General features: G+C 37.3%; 1 protein-coding gene across 2 annotated transcripts in view; it reads right to left on the bottom strand.

Annotated features, from left to right (window-relative positions):
• The window catches only part of DHX40 (DEAH-box helicase 40), a 51,985-nt gene that overhangs the window by 21,400 nt on the left and 11,213 nt on the right, over nt 1-19,372 (bottom strand). For both annotated transcript variants that reach the window (XM_060134352.1, XM_060134354.1), the window contains exons 8-12: nt 15,237-15,336; nt 13,137-13,223; nt 12,808-12,990; nt 7,726-7,806; nt 6,169-6,326 (exon numbers count right to left, since the gene is read on the bottom strand). In XM_060134352.1, coding sequence (XP_059990335.1) covers nt 6,169-6,326; nt 7,726-7,806; nt 12,808-12,990; nt 13,137-13,223; nt 15,237-15,336 — 609 coding nt within the window. The remainder of the gene's footprint in view (nt 1-6,168; nt 6,327-7,725; nt 7,807-12,807; nt 12,991-13,136; nt 13,224-15,236; nt 15,337-19,372) is intronic.

The following is a 19,372-nucleotide window of genomic DNA, read 5'->3' as shown; positions in this document are numbered from 1 at the left end:
TAGCAGGCTTATTTTTAAGAAACTAATATGCTGATTTTAAAATTTATATGGAAATATAAAGAATATAGAATAATCAAAACAATACTGAAAATATAAACTGCTTCTTTTTCTAGCTGATTTCAAAATTTATCATAAGCTATGTAATCAATACAAAGTTGGCACTGACATAAGGATAGACAAATAGATCTATGGAATAAAATAAAGTCCAGAAATAGACTATTACACATATACTTTCTGCAGACTTTTTTTTAATAAGGTTTTTTTTTTTTAACTTCTTTTTTTGGCCGTGCCACACTGCGCAGCATGTGGGATCTTAGTTCCCCGGCCAGGGATAGAACCCGTGCCCCCTGCAGTGGAAATATGGAGTCTTAACCACTGGACCACCAGGGAAGTCCCCCTACTTTTCACAGATTTTTAACAAAGGTGCCAAAGCAACTCAATGCAGGAAAGTAAATCTTTTCAACAAATGTCCTGGAACAAGTGGATATTCACAGGAAAAAAGTAATCTAGACCCCTACCTCACACCATATACAAAGCTTAATTTCAGATGGATTACTGTCCTAAACTTAATGGCTAGAAACTGTAAAGCTTCTAGATCGAAGTATCAATAGAGATACAAGAGAGAAGCATATTTTTACTATCTTGGGGCAGGAAAACATTTCTTACCATGCAGAAAGCAATAACCACACACACACAAAAATTGATATCGTAAGACTTCTTCAAAATTCAAAACCTCTCTCATCAAAAGACACTGTGAAAAAAGCAAACAGAAAAGCCACAGGCTGGGAAGAAAATATGCACAACTCATACCTAACAAATAACTTGTACCTAGAATAAAGAACTACCAGATTCAATATATATATATATTTTTTTAATTTAAAACATGGGCAAAGGACTATAATAGATACTTCACAAAGACAGATAAATGATCAATAATCACACAAAAAAGTGCTCAAAATTATTAGTCATCAGGAAAATGCAAATTAAAACCACAAAGAGGTATCACTAATATATAACAGAATATATAAAATGAAAGTGATTGGCAACACCAAATGTTGAGGAGGACATGTAGTGCAAGTTGTACTCTCAAACACTGTTGATGTGATTTTTAAATGGTAGAGACACTGTGGGAAAAGATTTGGCAATTTCTTAGAGTTAAACTCAGTAATGCAGCTATTTTTCTCCTAGGTATTTATCTCAGAAAACTAAAAATATATATCTACAAAAGACTTGCACAAGAATTTTCAAAATAGCTGTATTTATAAATGGCGTCAAACAAGAAACAATTCAAATGTCCATCAATAGGATAATGGATAAACTAATTGTAGTATACAACAGGATACTACTCAACAATAAAAAGAACAAAGCACTGATACATACAAGAACATGTATGAATCTCACATACAATATGTTGACCAAAAGAAGCCAAACACAAAAAAGCCCGTACTGTATAATTCTATTTATGTGAAGTTTCAGAAGGGGCAAAACTAACCTGAAAAAAAGTCAGAAAAGTGGCTTGCTGGGGGGAGGTAGGATGGAATCTGAGAACGGGCACTGAGAGAATTTTCTGGAGTGATAAAACTGTTCTATATCTTGACAGGCGTGTAGGGTACATTGGTAAATTTATTTCACAAAATTCACTGAATTATACACTTAGGATTTATACTCTTCACTACATGTAGATTTTGCCTCAAAAAAAAACAAAACACAACTATAAGCAAATACTGAACTCTACTTATACAGGACTGCCTTTCACAGTGGTATAGCTTAGCAATTCTGAAACTACTTCTGTATACTCTAGGGACAATGGACAATTTGAATATGGACTCTGGACTAGATAACAGCATTGTATCAGTTAACTTTCCTAATTTTGATAAATGTACTATGGTTAAGTAAGAGATTGCCCATGTTCTTGGTAAACGTACATGTAAATGTTTTGTGGTAAGGGAGCACAATGTTTCCAATTTACTCTCAAATGATTCAGAAAAAGAAATAAAGTGCATATTTATAAATACATATATGTAGGGACTTCCCTGGTGGTGCAGTGGTTAAGAGTCTGCCTGCCAGTGAGGGGGACGTGGGTTCAATCCCTGGTCCAGGAAGATTCCACATGCCTCGGAGCAGCTAGGCCCATGAGCCACAACTACTGAGCCTGCACTCTAGAGCCCACAGGCCACAACTACTGAAGCCCGTGTGCTCTAGGGTGCATGTGCCGCAACTACTGAGCCTGCATGCTGCAACTACTGTAGCCCACACGCCAAAGCCCGTGCTCCACAACAAGAGGAGCCACAGCAATGAGAAGCCCACGCACCTCAACAAAGAGTAGCCCCCGCTCACCACAACTAGAGAAAGCCCACACACAGCAACACAGCCAAAAAATAAAAAATAAAAAATAAATAAATACGTATATGTATACATGCACAGAGAGAATTATAAAGCAAATGCAGGAGAATGTTAAAAACTGCTGAAACTAGATGAAAGTTAAAAAAAAATTCTTTTACTACTCTTTCAACATTTCTGTAAGTTTGAAATTGTATTACAAACACATAAACACATAAAATGTTATACCCCACCTCCACACACACAAAAAAATGTAACACCAGACTAGTTTCATCTATTTCAATATTCCAACAAGGAAAAACATTTCCTTTTTTCTGGCATTACAAGACTGTTGGAGTTGGATCACCTTAATCCAGCTCCCTGGTTTTACAAATGAAGTCCAGAAAAACTAGGCCAACAGTCAGATAATTAGGTAGCAGTGAGTCAGTTTAGAATCCTGAGCTCTTGACCCCCATTTCAATACTCTGTAATAGTTTTTTTAAATAGTATTTTTAGCTTTGATACTACCTAATGAAAGCCAGCCAACCTTATTTACTGCATATAGTATTATACTAGAAAAAAAAAAAACCCTGCAATTAGGGTACTACTAGAATCAAAATTCTGACACTTAAAAACTACACTGCAATCTATTTGGGATAGGTAGCACACTAATTAAACTACAGAGTATTTTTATAGAGAAACGTATCCTCCATTATAACCATCACAATAATAAACCAATCTGGACCCAACACTCACAATCATAAAGGGATTTGGCCAGTGAGATAGCACACTATTGTTAGTATTGGTTGCAGGTAAGATATACTATCTACTCAGAAGCTCTTTGGAAAAAAAAAAATTGTGAACCACCCCCCCAACCCTCCCCACCACGCACTAGAAGAAAGCAAAGCTCACGTGTGATGAACCAAGTTGTACCCTGTACTGACACACTAAGAAAGAAAAGAAGCAGAAGGCTAAAGACATGGAAACTTCAAAACAATTCTCTAAGTGTACAAGGGTTGACCTACCTTTTTTTTTTGATTGTAGAAAAAAAAAAAGGTTAATATATTACTAATGTATTATAACAGGGCAAAGGTTCACCATACTATCTTCCTTTACCAGTGAAAGGAAATTAACTTTCAGCCAGGAACGTTATATACTCCCTATTTCAGAAAACTAAGTTAAAGAATAACAAAATGAAAAAAATTGTTTATCTTCAGTTTCATCTTTCATAGGGCTAGTTATATGGTAATCAAAAAAATGTTCAGTGAATTACTGGGGATCTAAATAAACAGATATTCCTTGTACATGGATAGGAAGACAATACTGTCAAGATGTCACTTCTTTCCCATTTGATCTATAGAGTCAATATAATCTCAATTAGGGGCTTCCCTGGTGGTGCAGTGGTTAAGAATCTGCCTGCCAATGCAGGGGACACGGGTTCGAGCCCTGGTCCAGGAAGACACCACATGCCGCAGAACAACTAAGCCTGTGTGCCACAACTCTGAGCCTGTGCTCTAGAGCCTGTGAGCCACAACTACTGAGCCCTCGTGCCAAAACTACTGAAGCCCGCGTGCCTAGAGCCCGTGCTCCACAACAAGAGAAGCCACCGCAATGAGAAGCCCACGCACCGCAACAAGGAGTAGCCCCTGCTCGCCACAACTAGAGAAAGCCCGTGCATAGCAACGAAGACCCAACGCAGCCAAAAATAAATAATAAATAAAATAAATATTTAAAAAATCTTATTAAAAAATATATAATCTCAATTAAAGTCTCAGAAAGTTATTTTGTGGATATCAACAAACTGGGTTTAAAGTTTATATAGAAAGGGAAAAGACCCAGAATAGTCAAAACAATACTGAAGGGAAAGAGAAAAGCTGGATAAATGATTCTATCCAGGTTCAAGAGTTATTATAAAGCTTCAATAATCAAGAAAGTGTGGTACAGACAGAAGAATAGGAAAACAGATCAATGGAACAGAATACAAGGCCCAGAAATAGATCCACACAAATTCAACCAAATTAACTCTGACAAAGGAGCAAAGGAATTACAATGGAGAAAGGAGTCTTGAATAAATGGGGCTGGAACAAAAGGACATCAACTCCTACAAGATGACATAGGAGAAAATCTAGATGAACTTGGGTATGGTGATGACTTTTCAGATATAACACAAAGGCATGACCCATCAAAGAAATAATTGATAAGCTGGACTTCATTAAAATTAAAAACTTTTGCTCTGTGAAAGACAATGTCAAGAGAATGAGAAAACAAGTCACAGACTGGGAAAAAATATTTGCAAAAGACATTTCTGATAAAGAACTGTTATCCAAAACATACAATGAACTCTTAAAACTCAACAATAAGAAAACAAATAACCTGATTAAAAAAGGCTGGAACAGACACCTCACCAAAGGAGATACACAAATGGCAAATGAGCATATGAAAAGACAGTTAACATCATATGTTATCAGGGATCTGCAAATTAAAACAACAATGAAATACCACTACACACCTATGAGAATAGCCAAAACCCAAAACACTGCCAACACTGAAAGCTGTTGAGGATGTGGAGCAACAGGAATCTCAGGCTCATTGCTGGTGGGAATGCAAAATGGTGCAGACACTTCGGAAGATAGTTGGGCAGTTTCTCACAAATCTAAACATATTCTTATCATACAGTTTGGCAATGAGTTGACAATCGATGTTCACACAAAAACATGTACACAAATGTTTAGAGCAGCTTTATCCATAATTGCCAAGACTTGAAAGCAACCAAGATGTTCTTCAATATCTGAATGGATAAACAAATTGCACACAATGGAATTTTATTCAGCAATAAAAAGAAATGAGCTATCATGCCACAGAAAGACATGGAGGATGGTACATATATACAATGGAATATTACTCAGCCATAAAAGGGAATGAAACTGGGTCATTTGTAGAGATGTGGATGGACCTAGAGAGTGTCATACAGAGTGAAGTAAGTCAGAAAGAGAAAAGCAAATATCATATATAACACATATATGTGGAATCTAGAAAAATGGTATAGATGATCTTATTTGCAAAGCAGAAATAGAGACAGACGTAGAGAACAAATGTATGGATACCAAAGGGGAAAGGGGTGGGGTGGGAGGAATTGTGAGACTGGGATTGACACATATACATTTTCAATACTATGTATAAAATAGACAACTGATGGGAACATACTATATAGCACAGGGAACTCTACCTAATGCACTGTGGTAACCTAAATGGGAGGGAAGTCCAAAATGGAGGGGATATCTGTATGTGTATGGCTGATTCATTTTGTTGTGCAGTGGATGCTAACACAACGTTGTAAAGCAACCATACTCCAAAAAAAAAAAAAAAAAAAAAAAGGACATAGAGGAACCGTAAAAGCACATTGCTAAGTTAAGGAAGTCAATCTGAAAAGGCTACATATTGTATGATTCCAATTATATGGCGTTCTGGAAAAGGCACAACTATGAAGACAGTAAAAAGATCAGTGGTTTTTAAGGGTTTGGGGGAAGGGATGTAGGAATGACTAAGTGGAACATGGGAAACGTTTAGGGCAGTGAAACTATTCTGCACAATATTCTGATGGTGAGTATGTGTCATTACAGATTTGTCAAAACCCACAGAATTCACAATACAAACAGTGATCCCTTAGTTAATAATAATGTATCAATATTGGCTCATTAATTGTAATGAAGGTACCACACTAATGAAAGATGTTAATATTAGGGAAAACTCTGTGTTTGTACTTTCCCTCATTTTTTCTAGAAAGCTAAAACTGCTCTAAAAAATAAAATCTATTAATTAGAAAAGAAAACTCATCAATAAACTTCTTACCAGGTCTAATGAAGACATTTTCCACAGACAGCATTGCTGCTATTGGAAGTAATAGGTCTTCACAGTCCAGAGAAGCAGCCTTTATTACTGCACATGTCAAATGTGGAGGGAGAGGAAATTCTACCATAGACAAACCCAATCTGGTCACATGGCCACTCCTTAATGGAAAGAAAAAGTTTTTAAGTCTTTCTACCTTGGGAGAGTACAAAGGAAATGTTTATCATTCAGAATAAGTCAGATATAATTTAGATTACTTTAAATTACCTCCAGAAATTCAATTCAAGATAAGAAATATGATACACTGTGTTCATTGATAAGAGAAATATAAAGATGATAAATTCCTTGCTCTCAAGGGCCTATATATCCAAAAAACTAAACAATGAGGCAGAATAAAGTAGTATAATAAAAGACACACAATGCTACAGAAGCACGGAAAATGTCCTTAAAGAAATGAGACAGTGATAATTACCACATCTTTTCCTATCACACAATCATGAGAACAAGGACTCTGGGTCTCATCATTTTGATGTACCCAGCATAATGCCTGGCACTGAAGTGGTACTCAGAAATTACTTGTTAGGGAAAAACATAGTGTTGTAGGTCAATTATACTTCAAAAGCAAACAAACATACAAACTTATAGAAAAAGAGATCAGATTTGTAGTTACCAGAAGTGGGTGAGAAGGGAGGGAGAATTGGATGAAAGCAGTCAGAAAGTACAAAAAAAAAAAAAAAAAAAAAAAGAAATTACTTGTTAAATAATATCAATACTAAACAAAACAGTTTTATGGTACAATTTCAGAACTGTGGTGAAGAAAGATTGAGGACAACTTTTAATTTCAGGGAAAACAATCCATTCAATTCAAACAAATCACTTACTAATGATAAAGGAAAGTATTAAGAACCCTATTTTAGGGCTTCCCTGGTGGCACAGTGGTTGGGAATCCGCCTGCCAGTGCAGGGGACACAGGTTCGAGCCCTGGTCTGGGAGGATCCCACGTGCCGCGGAGCAGCTGAGCCTGTGTGCCACAACTACTGAGCCTTCACTCTAGAGCCCACGAGCCACAACTACTGAGCCCGTGTGCCACAACTAATGAAGCCCACGTGCCTAGAGCCCGTGCTCTGCAACAGGAGAAGCCACCGCAGTGAGGGGCCCATGCACCACAATAGCCCCACCTCGCCACAACTAGAGAAAGCCTGTGCGAAGCAACAAAGACCCAATGCAGCCAAACATAAATAAATAAAAAATAAATAATTTAAAAAAAAGAACCCAGGGCTTCCCTGGTAGCGCAGCGGTTGAGAGTCCGCCTGCCAATGCAGGGGATACAGGTTCGTGTCCCGGTCCAGGAAGATCCCACATGCCGCGGAGCGGCTAGGCCCGTGAGCCATGGCCACTGAGCCTGCGTGTCAGAGCCTGTGCTCCGCAACGGGAGAGGCCACAACAGTGAGAGGCCCGCGTACCACAAAAAAAAAAAAAAAAAAAAAAAGAACCCTATTTTAAAAAGAGATTAATATCTACTGTGGTTGGTTTTGTTTTCGTTTTTTGTTTGTTTTTTACCTGTCAATAGCATCACACTGGTAGAGTTGTTTAAGAGCTTCCAAAATAAGTCTCTCATTAGGTGGATCCAAATAGGGAAACCTGTGTGTTTAAATGAGACATAAAATGAGATTCCATTCCTTGAACATGGCAAGATTTTATACAGATTTGAAAATTCCTTTAAAAGGTTTTACTTCTGTTTTTCAAGTCTTTCTTTTCTCTGTCTTTTTTTTTTTTTTCAAAGCATTCTATGATTGTGATCAGCATTCAGCAAAGGAGGAAATTTTTTTTCTGAATCACACTCTTCTATTTAATTCAAGAAGCCCTTCTTGGGCTTCCCTGGTGGCTCAGTGGTTGAGAGTCCGCCTGCTGATGCAGGGGACGTGGGTTCGTGCCCCGGTCCGGGAAGATCCCACATGCCGCGGAGCGGCTGGGCCCGTGAGCCATGGCCACTGAGCCTGCATGTCCGAAGCCAGTGCTCCACAACGGGAGAGGCCACAACAGTGGGAGGCCCGCGTACCGCAAAAAAAAAAAAAAAAAGCCATTCTTTTTGATTCCCCCTTAGCTGGAACACTCTCACCATTCCTCTCTACTTATCTTAACCCTTCCCCATTCTTCATAGCCAATATCAAGTCTACTCTGTTCTGTAATCTATAATTTTTATTACAATTTTATAAAACAGTGAAGGAAAATTAACTGAAAGTGGCGAAAAATTACAAATTATTTAATAGTACCTCAAAATGGTTTTTAATGAAATGATAAATATCTTAAATTAATTTAACCAATTTACTTTATTGTATGTATGGATATGTATGTACTTATTTTCTCCTGAACTACCTGCAAACAGGTTGCAAATGTAATGCCAATTTACCCCCAAAATATTTCAGAGTACATCCCCTGAAAATAAGGACATTCTCTTACATACCATAATATCATTTATAAACATAAGACAATTAACAATATTCACAAAGTACAGTACGACTATTCAGATGCCTCTAGAACATGGATCTATTTCACACTTGAAAATAAATATTTCTTTAAATATGGAAAAAAATAATATTCACAAAGGACAGCAGAGTGGCATATAACCAAGTGTGAATATATATCCCCCCACCCCAGGAACAATAATCACTTAATATTATTCTGCACTGGATTTTTTTTTTCCACCGTTAGTTTTGAGATGCTAAATCATCTACTCCAATTTCCCACCTTGAAAAAGGTCCAACAGAGGACAAAAGGTCTAATACCTTACACAAAAGTCCATTCGAGGATTGACAACTCTATTTATAAACAAAAATCTGGTAGACTGTTCTACCATCAGCTTTCCTACAACTTGTACCAACAAGTCCTGGTATCTGCTAGAGCAAGAGTTGGCAAGCACTTTCTAAAGAAGGCCAGATAGTAAATATTTTAGGTTTTACAGGCCATATGGTTGCTGTCACAATTACTCAACTCTGCTGCTGAAGCAAAAGCAGCCATACATTAATGAATGGGCGTGGCTGTGTTCCAATAAAATTTTATTTACAAAAACAGTCAGTGAGCCTAGACCATATTTTACGACTCCTATCCTAGAGCAATACCAGACTAGTCAGCTTCCTCTTCTAGATAAGAGCCATTTTAGATTTGTAAAAACTACAATTATTTCTCTCCCTTGATTATACCAATTACCAATTCTGTCAAACTCTCCTTGTATTACTTGGTTTCTAAGAGACCCACCAACCATATTTAGCATTTTTTAGAAACAATCTAGTTCGTCAAACTCCTGATAAAACTCGATGACATGCAAAATTGAACTCCAAATGTACAGTGACCAACACAGAACAGGAATGCTATAATTCCCAATCACCCGGACACTGTGGTTTATTAATATAACCAAAGTTTATGCCAGTGGAATTTTTAAAATTGTTCTTTAAACATAGTAATAATTGCAAGCTCATATTAAGTTTGTGGTGATCTGATAATTTCAGATCTTTTCTGCACTGAATTTCTTTAATGTGCAACCAAAACGTAAGATTTAAGGTGTACCCCTTCAGACTTTTACCTTGTTGATTTTTGCCCAAGGTTCTGGCCTATTGAGACCATTCTAAATCTTGGTTTTAATCATCTACCCATTAGAAATGAAGATATTTTCCAAAAATCTGGTAATCATGACTTCAATATCTTTATTTAATATTTTCATTAAAACTGCTTATCAGGAAAGAGTGAAATTCAGCATACTACCAGTAAAACCTTCATCAAGGCTTGGTGAGCAATTAATTAGTACTTTCTGGATTCGGCTATTTGGCAAATATACCCTAATTCAGCAGTACTGTCACATCTTATTCACAAATACCTCAATGTAATCTTGTTAAATATTGTGTTGAAAACAAGAGACATTAGGTTATCAATCAATAAATCCTTGTGGTGCATCCATTAAGTGGATGGTCCTGCCTTCAAACTGAAAAGAAAATGGTTTATGATAACATATTCTTTGTGAGCCATTTTGATTCACATTGATGATTACAGATCAACATTGTATTCTCTTAGGGACTTCCCTGGTGGTCCAGTGGTAGAGAATCCGCCTTCCAATGCAAGGGACACGGTTTGATCCCTGCTCGGGGAACTAAGATCCCACATGCCGCGGGGCAACTAAGCCTGTGCACCACAACTACTGAGCTCGCGCACCTCAACTAGAGCCCGCGTGCTGCAAACTACAGGGCTCACACGCTCTAGAGCCCGCTCCACGACTAGAGAGAAGCCCACACACTACAAGGAAAGATCCCACTTGCTGCAACAAAGACCCAACACAGCCAAATAAATAAATAAATATTTTAAAAAATATATTATATTCTCTTAAACCATTTTCCAATAATCTATGCTAGAATTTGCTAAGAATCATGTCAAGCTTACTGGGCAGTTGTTTCTATAACCTGCCCTCTTCCTAAATGGAAAATTGATTTTTGAGTTTCTCACAATTTTCTGGTAACCTGTTCTGCATAATTTCTGAGACGCCCCACGATATCTCTGACATTATATCTGCAAGTTCTTCTGGTACCATGGAAATAATGTCTAAAGCCACAATACAAACTCATTTATGGTCATTAGGTTTTCTCTCATTATTTCCTAATCGATATTGGTCATTAATTCCTTCTTATCTAGACTTGTTCTTATCTTTTCAGTTTTAAAATCATTCCTAACAGAGGAGAAAGGGGGAGGCAAAATAATAACTGAAAAGTTCCATTTTCTTTCTGTCACCTATGAATACTATACCACCTATTCCAAATTCTGGTTGTACCTGCCCATATTCTGCACACATCTTAAAAAGAGCAGGGAGACACAACATGATAAATATAATTACCACTGCTGTATGTTATATACGAAAGCTGTTACGAGAGTAAATCCTAAGAATTCTCATCATGAGGTAAAAAATTTTTTCCTATTTCTTTAATATTTTATCTGTATGAGATGATGTTCATTACACTTATTGTGGTAATCATTTCATGATGTATGTAAGTCATTATGCTGTACTCCTTAAACTTATACAGTGCTGTATATCAATTATATCTCAATAAAACTGGGAGAAAAAAAGGGGGGGTGGGGGAGAGAAGTCTTTTTTTTTTTTTTTCTGGTCTCTAGCATTTTAAGAACTTTCATTACATTCTAAGTCTTAAAACTTAAGATGAAAAAATAACTCATGCAGGGCTTCCCTGGTGGCGCAGTGGTTGAGAATCCGCCTGCCGATGCAGGGGACATGGGTTCGTGCCCCAGTCCGGGAAGATCCCACATGCCGTGGAGCGGCTAGGCCCGTGAGCCATGGCCGCTAAGCCTGCGCGTCCGGAGCCTGTGCTCCGCAACGGGAGAGGCCACAACAGTGAGAGGCCCGTGTACCGCAAAAAAAAAAACCTCAGTGCAGATGATATTGAGTAATTATTGTTCCTATTTTTCTAATATATATTTATTCTTGATTATATGCTGCTGTTAGCCTTTATAAATAATATTTTTAAATATGGGTTCATCTGTTTGGCCATTTAGATTTCTTTAAATGGCTTTTCTTTCTCATTAGTATTATTTATGATATCAGTTAGAATTTTACATATTTGCTTTCCTCTTTCTAGGATTTATATTCTCATCTAGAAAATCTCTAGTCTCAGGATTTCCCTGGTGGTCCAGTAGGTAAGACGCCACACTCCCAATGCAGGGGGCCCGGGTTCAATCCCTGGCTGGGGAACTAGTTCCTGCATGCATGCCGCAACTAAGAGTCCACATGCTGCAACTAAGAATCCCACATGCTGCAACTAAAAAAATATCCCGCGTGCCGCAACTAAACATGCCGCAACAAAGACCTGGCGCAGCCAAAATAAATAAATTTTAAAAAAAGAAGAAAACCTCTAGTCTTATGATAATAACTATAAAAAAATCTTAGATGGCTTTCTAAGAGTATACAATACATATTTGGATGCACCTAGTAATTACTTCCTTTCTTATTATGCTTTTAAAGAAGGCATGGTCACCTTCTCCCAACGTTCCTCACACTTTAACATTTCCAATTAAGACCAAAATTAAAACCAAGATAATACTTGCTTTCATTATTTCTTCTACCATAAATTTCATAATATGAAATTTCAAGCCCCTACAATATTCTGTCCTATACTAATTATATTCTTTAACATTTAACTAATTTAACAGTTGTTCTATTTTTTGCTTCGTGTCGAATCTCGTTTCCCCATTATAATTTAAGCTTAGTGAAAGCAAAAACCTACTAAAGAGTATTATTCTGTCTCTCATCGTACTTGGTACCATGCTGGCCATACAAAAGATGCTACCAAAAAAAAAAAAAAACACAACACTTTCTGAGTGGCATTAGGGTCACTGTACACCTTTCATTACAGATAAACAGTGGTAATTAAATTATCCAAATAAACATCAGCATGAAAACTCCATTAAGCCAAGGTTAGAATACGAGCAAGGGATCAAATCCCAGTAAAGCAATGCAAAGAAGCCCTGTATTTGGGTTTAGCTGAACCTTGAAACGTAGGGACATACGAGTCAAATACTTCAAAAAAATTTCTGAGGAATAACCTTACTCCCTAACAAATTTTTCTTTTTTTCAAGTTGTCTACATACCTTATTACGTCGTGTATGGCAAGGCACTTTAAGGTCAGAACTACAGATGTCAAACTAGTTCTCTTAATCTCAGGGATCACATGGTCAGGCATACACTGGTTCCAAAAATCTTTACTATAGATGCGAAAGCATTTTCCTGAGGAAGTCCTGCCAGCTCGGCCACTTCGCTGTAAGGCCTCACTCCTTTAGAAGAAAAAACAAACAAACAAAAAACAAAGTCCCCAAAATGTTCTGTGATTTTTCTAAGTAATTCACTTCCTTCCCCAAACCAATCAGAAATTATCTAATCAACTGTTCTTTGAACAAAAAGGCTTAACACAGAGACTTACTTTGAAATCGGAACCACCTCTAGGATGTCCAATCCTAGTCTGGGATTGTGATTTAACTGCTTCACGAAGCCACCGTCTACCACATATCTAAGTACAATGAAAAAAAGGTAAGTTTCTATAAAATAAGGAAAGACTTGTTAATTTTTAACCACTTTGGGTACTCCTTTTCTACCAAACGAACAACTACGTAACAACTTTTAAGTTAAGTGTAAAACTTGAAAGTCAAGAAATTGGAAACCCCATACACTGCTACTGGAAACGTAAAATGGTTCAGCCAGTGTGGAAAATGGTTTGGAGGGTCCTCAAAACATTAAACATAGAATTACCATATGACCCAGAAGTTCCATTCCTAGGCTGAAATTTTCAAAAGAACTGAAAACAAGTACTCAACAAATACTTGTAGCCATATGTTCATAGTAGCACTGTAGGAGGACTATAAGAGCCAAAAGGTAGAAACAGCCTAAATGTCCATTAACCATTAAGGGACGAAAGGATGAACAAATTATGGTATACAAATACAACAGAATATTATTCAGCCACAGAAAGGAATGAAGTACTGATACATGCTACAACATGGATGAACCTCAAAAAACATGCTGAGTGGAAGAAACCAGGAACAAAAGGTAACATATTGTATGATTCCATTTATATGAGATATCTAGAATAGGATATCCATAGAAACAGAAAGGGGTGGTCGCCAGGGGCTGGGGTGGAGGTGCAAATGGGGAGCAACCCCTTAAAGTGTACAGGTGTTTATTTGGGGGTGATGAAATGTTTTAGAACTAGATAAAGGAAGTAGTTGCACAACATTATGTATGTAATAAATACTACTTAATTATTCACTTTTCAATGTTAATTTTATGTTCTCCCATTAAAAAAATAAACTTGAAAATCAGCTCTAAACCATTCTAACAGGTTCAGAACCTAATTCCAGTTAGCCTTTAACTATGCCACTTTAAGCCAACTAAACGGAGAATAAGTCAGGTAAAAAACTAAGTTAGGAACAGTATTAAGTCTATCATTCACTTAGGGAACATTCTGAAACATGCTATTTAATGACTTTTGCCTTTGCTGGAAACAGAAAATGGCAGAGCTTAATTTACTCGAGACAGCTGCTTACCTAAGCCCTTAATGAAACCATTATTTTTAAAGCAAAGAGAAAAGCAGAGGAAATTAAACTTCCTCTTAGATCTGGATGATCATTTTACCCAAAAGAAACATATAGGATCTCTGGGTCAGGTCCAGCCTTCCTGTGGCAGAGGCAGACTTAGTTAAGGACATAAAATATATTGGGTAAAAGATAAATATCGAGAAGGAATGTGGTTCAACAGTCTGAAAGAACTTCACATTAGCTATCAGTCTAGACTTAGACTGATAAGTGTTTCACTACAAAATTTACTCCAAAATTTGATGGCATCACTGATTACATTGAAAAATAAAAGTCCATTTCACAAAAGGGTGAAAAGCAAGCAACATTACCTCCAGATAAACACTTGGATATACAAAGCTTACTATGTGAAGTGGAGCTGACAGGTAAGAAGGGAATATCAGATCATCTTAGGTACCTGCTGGTAATGTAATATAGAAAAAACAAGTTTGGCTTCCCATTTAAAGAAACCCATGAAACATCACACATAATCTTAAATTTGGGAAGAGAAAGCTACATGTTACCAAGTACCAGTATTTTAAAAGTGTGAACAGGCTTCCCTGGTGGTGCAGTAGTTGAGAGTCCACCTGCTGATGCAGGGGACACGGGTTCGTGCCCTGGTCCGGGAAGATCCCACATGCCGCGGAGCGGCTGGGCCCGTGAGCCATGGCCGCTGAGCCTGCGCGTCCGGAGCCTGTGCTCCGCAACGGGAGAGGCCACAACGGTGAGAGGCCCGCGTACCGCAAAAAAAAAAAAAAAGTGTGAACAGAAATACTATGTGCACCTCCTACTCCATTTCCTATTCAGAGCAATCAATAATTACAAAATATGATAGGTGATTACAGGTTAAAAAAGTGAGAAGGGAATTAGTGGAGGGCACAGAGACACAAACTTAATGCTTTATGATTAGCTAAGTGGCTTCCTCGGCTTTAAAAGGAATTTTAAAGTTATACCTGATTCCATCTATTGTCAAAGATGTTGCAGAAATATTGGTGGATATGACGCATTTTCTAATTCCAGGTGGAGGTGGCAAAAATATTCTTCTCTGTTGATCTAAAATATATGTAAAGAGAAAATACTAATTTACAACATGCATTTGTCAAACTGAAGTTTTGAAAAACTCATTTCTTTTCATTAAAAGTTATTTTCTTCACTCTTTAATTATCTTGAATTCAAAATATAATAGCAAAAACTATTTTTCCTCATCTTTCACTATTAAGATCTCTAGATCCATGGCATCACAGATGATCATTGCTAAAATAAACCCTACAGCAGAGTCCTTTATACAGGTCATAGCTCCCTTAGAGACTATTTAAAAACTGTGGGCCTTGTCTCCATTAAAAGTCACATATGTACATACACAAAAAATTTTTCAAATAACAGGGTGTTTAGGACTCTAAAGTCTATCCATGGACAACAGATTAAGAACCTCTCTATGCTTTAAAGACTGATTAGCTAAGGCAGTTTTTACTTTTTCAGGTGTCTGCCCAATTCATCACTCCAACTCTAAACAAGTAACACCACCCTTATTTCCACTATCCACACATTCTGAAGGGTGGGCCTCAGCAGCGATGCTTATAGTATGATACCTTGCTCCTCTGGCCATAGTTTGTGGCACCAAAGATAAACATCTCCCTTCAACTGGGCCAGTCTCATTCTCCTGTGAATTTGGAATAAGGTCCAAGAGATGCTCAATTTGATTAAGCCAGTTTCTTGCAAAGAGAAAGAATTAACTTGTGAACCATAGGGAAGTGACTAGTATATATGCAGGAAAGCTAGTCTAAAGAGAATAAAAAATGAATCATCCATGAGAGTTCACAAGAGAGTATTTCTGGGTTGCTGGCAATCCTCAGGCCTGAGTGTAAAATAAGCAGAAAGGTGGATTTGACCAGACTTGCCCTCCTGACAGGTTAAGCAGAGAACAGGACAAGAGAGTTAATGTTTGCAAGGAAATGATTACGGCATAGGCAAAAGGAGATAAGTGATAAGACAAATCTCAATGCAATCTGAAAATTGTTGAATTAGGAACAGAAGAGTGAGCTGGCAGAGACAGGAAGTAATCATCAGAAAGAGGTTTAAAACTGAGATCAGAAATGAAGATAATGACAAAGTCTACAACGTTAAATTTTTGAAGGGGTGGCCATGGTGGGATGAAGGAAAAGATCACTTAAGCTAGAGAGGTCAAGCAAGGGATTTGGGTAGATCATCTATTTCAATGACATCCAAAAATTAGGAGTAATAATTCCAGGGAGTATACAAGTCAATCGATTGGGGTATGAAAAGAAATCATTAGCATGTCTATTTATATTTCTCATAACATCCTTTTAAACTTTTTATTTTATATGTGTTTACTATTTTATGTTATACATTAGAACAGTAAGTACATATATATCCTTTAAAAAGAGAAAAATTTTAAATGCCTGGCTGCAATTTCCACGAGATATTTGGAAATTTGTTCAGAAAATTCACTCTTTCTACCTGAACAACCTCACGTTGTTTTCTTTTCAGCAGCCAAGAAAATCTTAACCAAACCTGTTTTTAAATAAAGTACAAAACCTGTTTCCAAAGAAAATTTTAAAAAGATCCATGTATCTGCAATATATAAAACAGACCAAAGTTGAACTATTATGAAGGGGAAAAGGAGTGGCACAGACAATCACAGTTTTAAAATTATGTTACTAGGCCAACTATCTCATTTTACAGATGAGAACACTAAAGCCCAGAGAGGTCAAGCAGCTTGCCCAGGATTTACATATAGACAGGCAAGTTTAAAACCAAGTCAAGTATTGCTGCTATTTTTCTAAAAATCATTCTGAAATTAATTTCACAAGTAAAAAAGTGCTAGAGGGCTTCCCTGGTGGCGCAGTGGTTGAGAGTCCGCCTGCCGATGCAGGGGACACAGGTTCATGCCCCGGTCTGGGAAGATCCCACATGCCGCGGAGCAGCTGAGCCCGTGAGCCATGGCCACTGAGCCTGCGCTCCACAATGGGAGAGGCCACAACAGTGAGAGGCCTGCGTACCGCCAAAAAAAAAAAAAAAAAGTGCTAGAAAGGCAGCTTACACATAAGTGATAAAAATTATTTTTTAGGTGTTTCTTAGATTTAGGTAGCTCAGACGGTTCAAAGGAATCATATACTACTTTGCAGTTTAAGTTATATGTTTACACATTTATTTATTATTTATTGTCTATCTATTCTACTACAATGTAGCTCTGTAAGAATAAGGACTTTCTTTTATTGTTTGTGGTGGTAGTTACACCGGTATGTACATTGTCATTGTAGGTACATATGCCCAGTACCTACAATGGCTGGACCATAGAAAGTGCTCAGTAAAGTTCAATGAATTGATCAATTTAAAAATGCATGATATAAATAATAAATTGAGATCCTTCTACCTTTGAAATTCCACATTACCCTAAAATTTTACATAAATTAGAAATGTCCAGTCTGAGCATATTTATGAATAACTCTGTTTTTCAATTAACCCATGTTTAAAAGTACCTAATTTTAGTCTTCAGTTCAAGCAAAATTTCAGTTTATCATTTTGTCCACTACAGTCAATTAAAAAGTCCTGGGGCTTCCCTGGTGGTGCAGTGGTTGAGAGTCCACCTGCTGATGCAGGGGACACGGGTTCGTGCCCTGGTCCGGGAAGATCCCACATGCTGCTGAGCGGCTGGGCCCGTGAGCCATGGCCGCTGAGCCTGCGCGTCCAGAGCCTGTGCTCCGCAACGGGAGAGGCCACAATAGTGAGAGGCCCGCGTACCGCAAAAAAAAAAAAAAAAGGCCTGAAACTGCTGTTTTGACAAGACTCACGTTTGTTTCACATTTACATTTTACCCACATACTTTCACCATATTCCACAAGTATAAACACATGCCAATTTTATGTTTGTTTATAAAGGTTTGGGAAAAAGTTAAATACATATATCCTAAAGCACATTCTCACTTTCCACAAAGAAAAAGGGAAACTGAATATTTTCATTAAGATGTAGCAATTCTCCTGATTACCTCCATGCACCTAATAAGGTACTAGAGCATAAATTAACGGTGGTGGGGGGGGATTGGCAAAGAGGCAGAAAGGTTTTCCAAAATCTACCAAGAAATAAGGATACTGAGGAGAGACCACTGAACGCTCTTAATGGAGTAATGCTACTAAGATACATGTATGTGACATATGTTAAGGCCAACTGAAACGTCCTCAAAGAATTTGTTCCAAATTGATCCCAAAGCAGAAACGTGTTTGAGAGAGAGAGAAAGTGTGTGTGTGTGTGTGTGTGTGTGTGTGTGTGTGTGTGAGAGAGAGAGAGAGAGAGAGAGAGAGAGAATATGTGTATAAAAGGAACATAAAGCTATAAACAGAAATTGTCAATCAAAGGGGGAAAAAAGATGATTCTGGAACAGAATAAAAGAGGTACAACACTGCTCAGCTCAAACTCTACCCCCCCCCGGAAGTCATTTTTGGGTAAGTCAAAAATATCTTGAGAATTCTCACTAATACAGCTGAAATCAAACTTCTGACATAGAGAAAAGGCTTGAGATAATCAGTAAGCGCAGTTGAAAAGATAAAGTAACTAGAAGGAAGCTAAAAAATATGGAAGACATGCAATCCAACATAAGAATAATTGGTAACTCTGAAGTAGGAAACCAATAAATAGACAAGAGTTATATACAAAGATATAACCCAAGAGAATTTCCTTGAAATAAAGAATTGAATTTGCAGATCAAAAGAGCAACTAAGAATAATTTATCTTGTTTGTGGTGGTAGTTACACAGGTATATACATTGTCAAAACTCACTGAACTATATACTTAAAGCAGGCACAGTTTATTGTATGTAAATTATACCTCAATAAAGTTGATTTTTAAAAAGAGCACATAAAATTCCAGGACAATTTTACTATAAAACACTCAACACCAAAAAATTTTCTAATTAAAAACTATTGAACTTTAAGGATAAAAATAGAAATTTTCAGGCAATCAGACAGAAAAAGCAAATCACTTACAAGGAGGGGAAAAAAAATCAGGTTGGCCTCAGACTTCTCCGCAGCAACATTCAATGCCAGAAGACAACTGGACAACGTCTACCAAGTTC

The sequence above is a fragment of the Lagenorhynchus albirostris genome, chromosome 20 (assembly GCF_949774975.1).
Source record: "Lagenorhynchus albirostris chromosome 20, mLagAlb1.1, whole genome shotgun sequence".
Taxonomy (NCBI): domain Eukaryota; kingdom Metazoa; phylum Chordata; class Mammalia; order Artiodactyla; family Delphinidae; genus Lagenorhynchus; species Lagenorhynchus albirostris.
The sequence above is the reverse complement of the archived record's forward strand: the minus strand, read 5'-3'. Positions and strand labels throughout refer to the sequence as shown.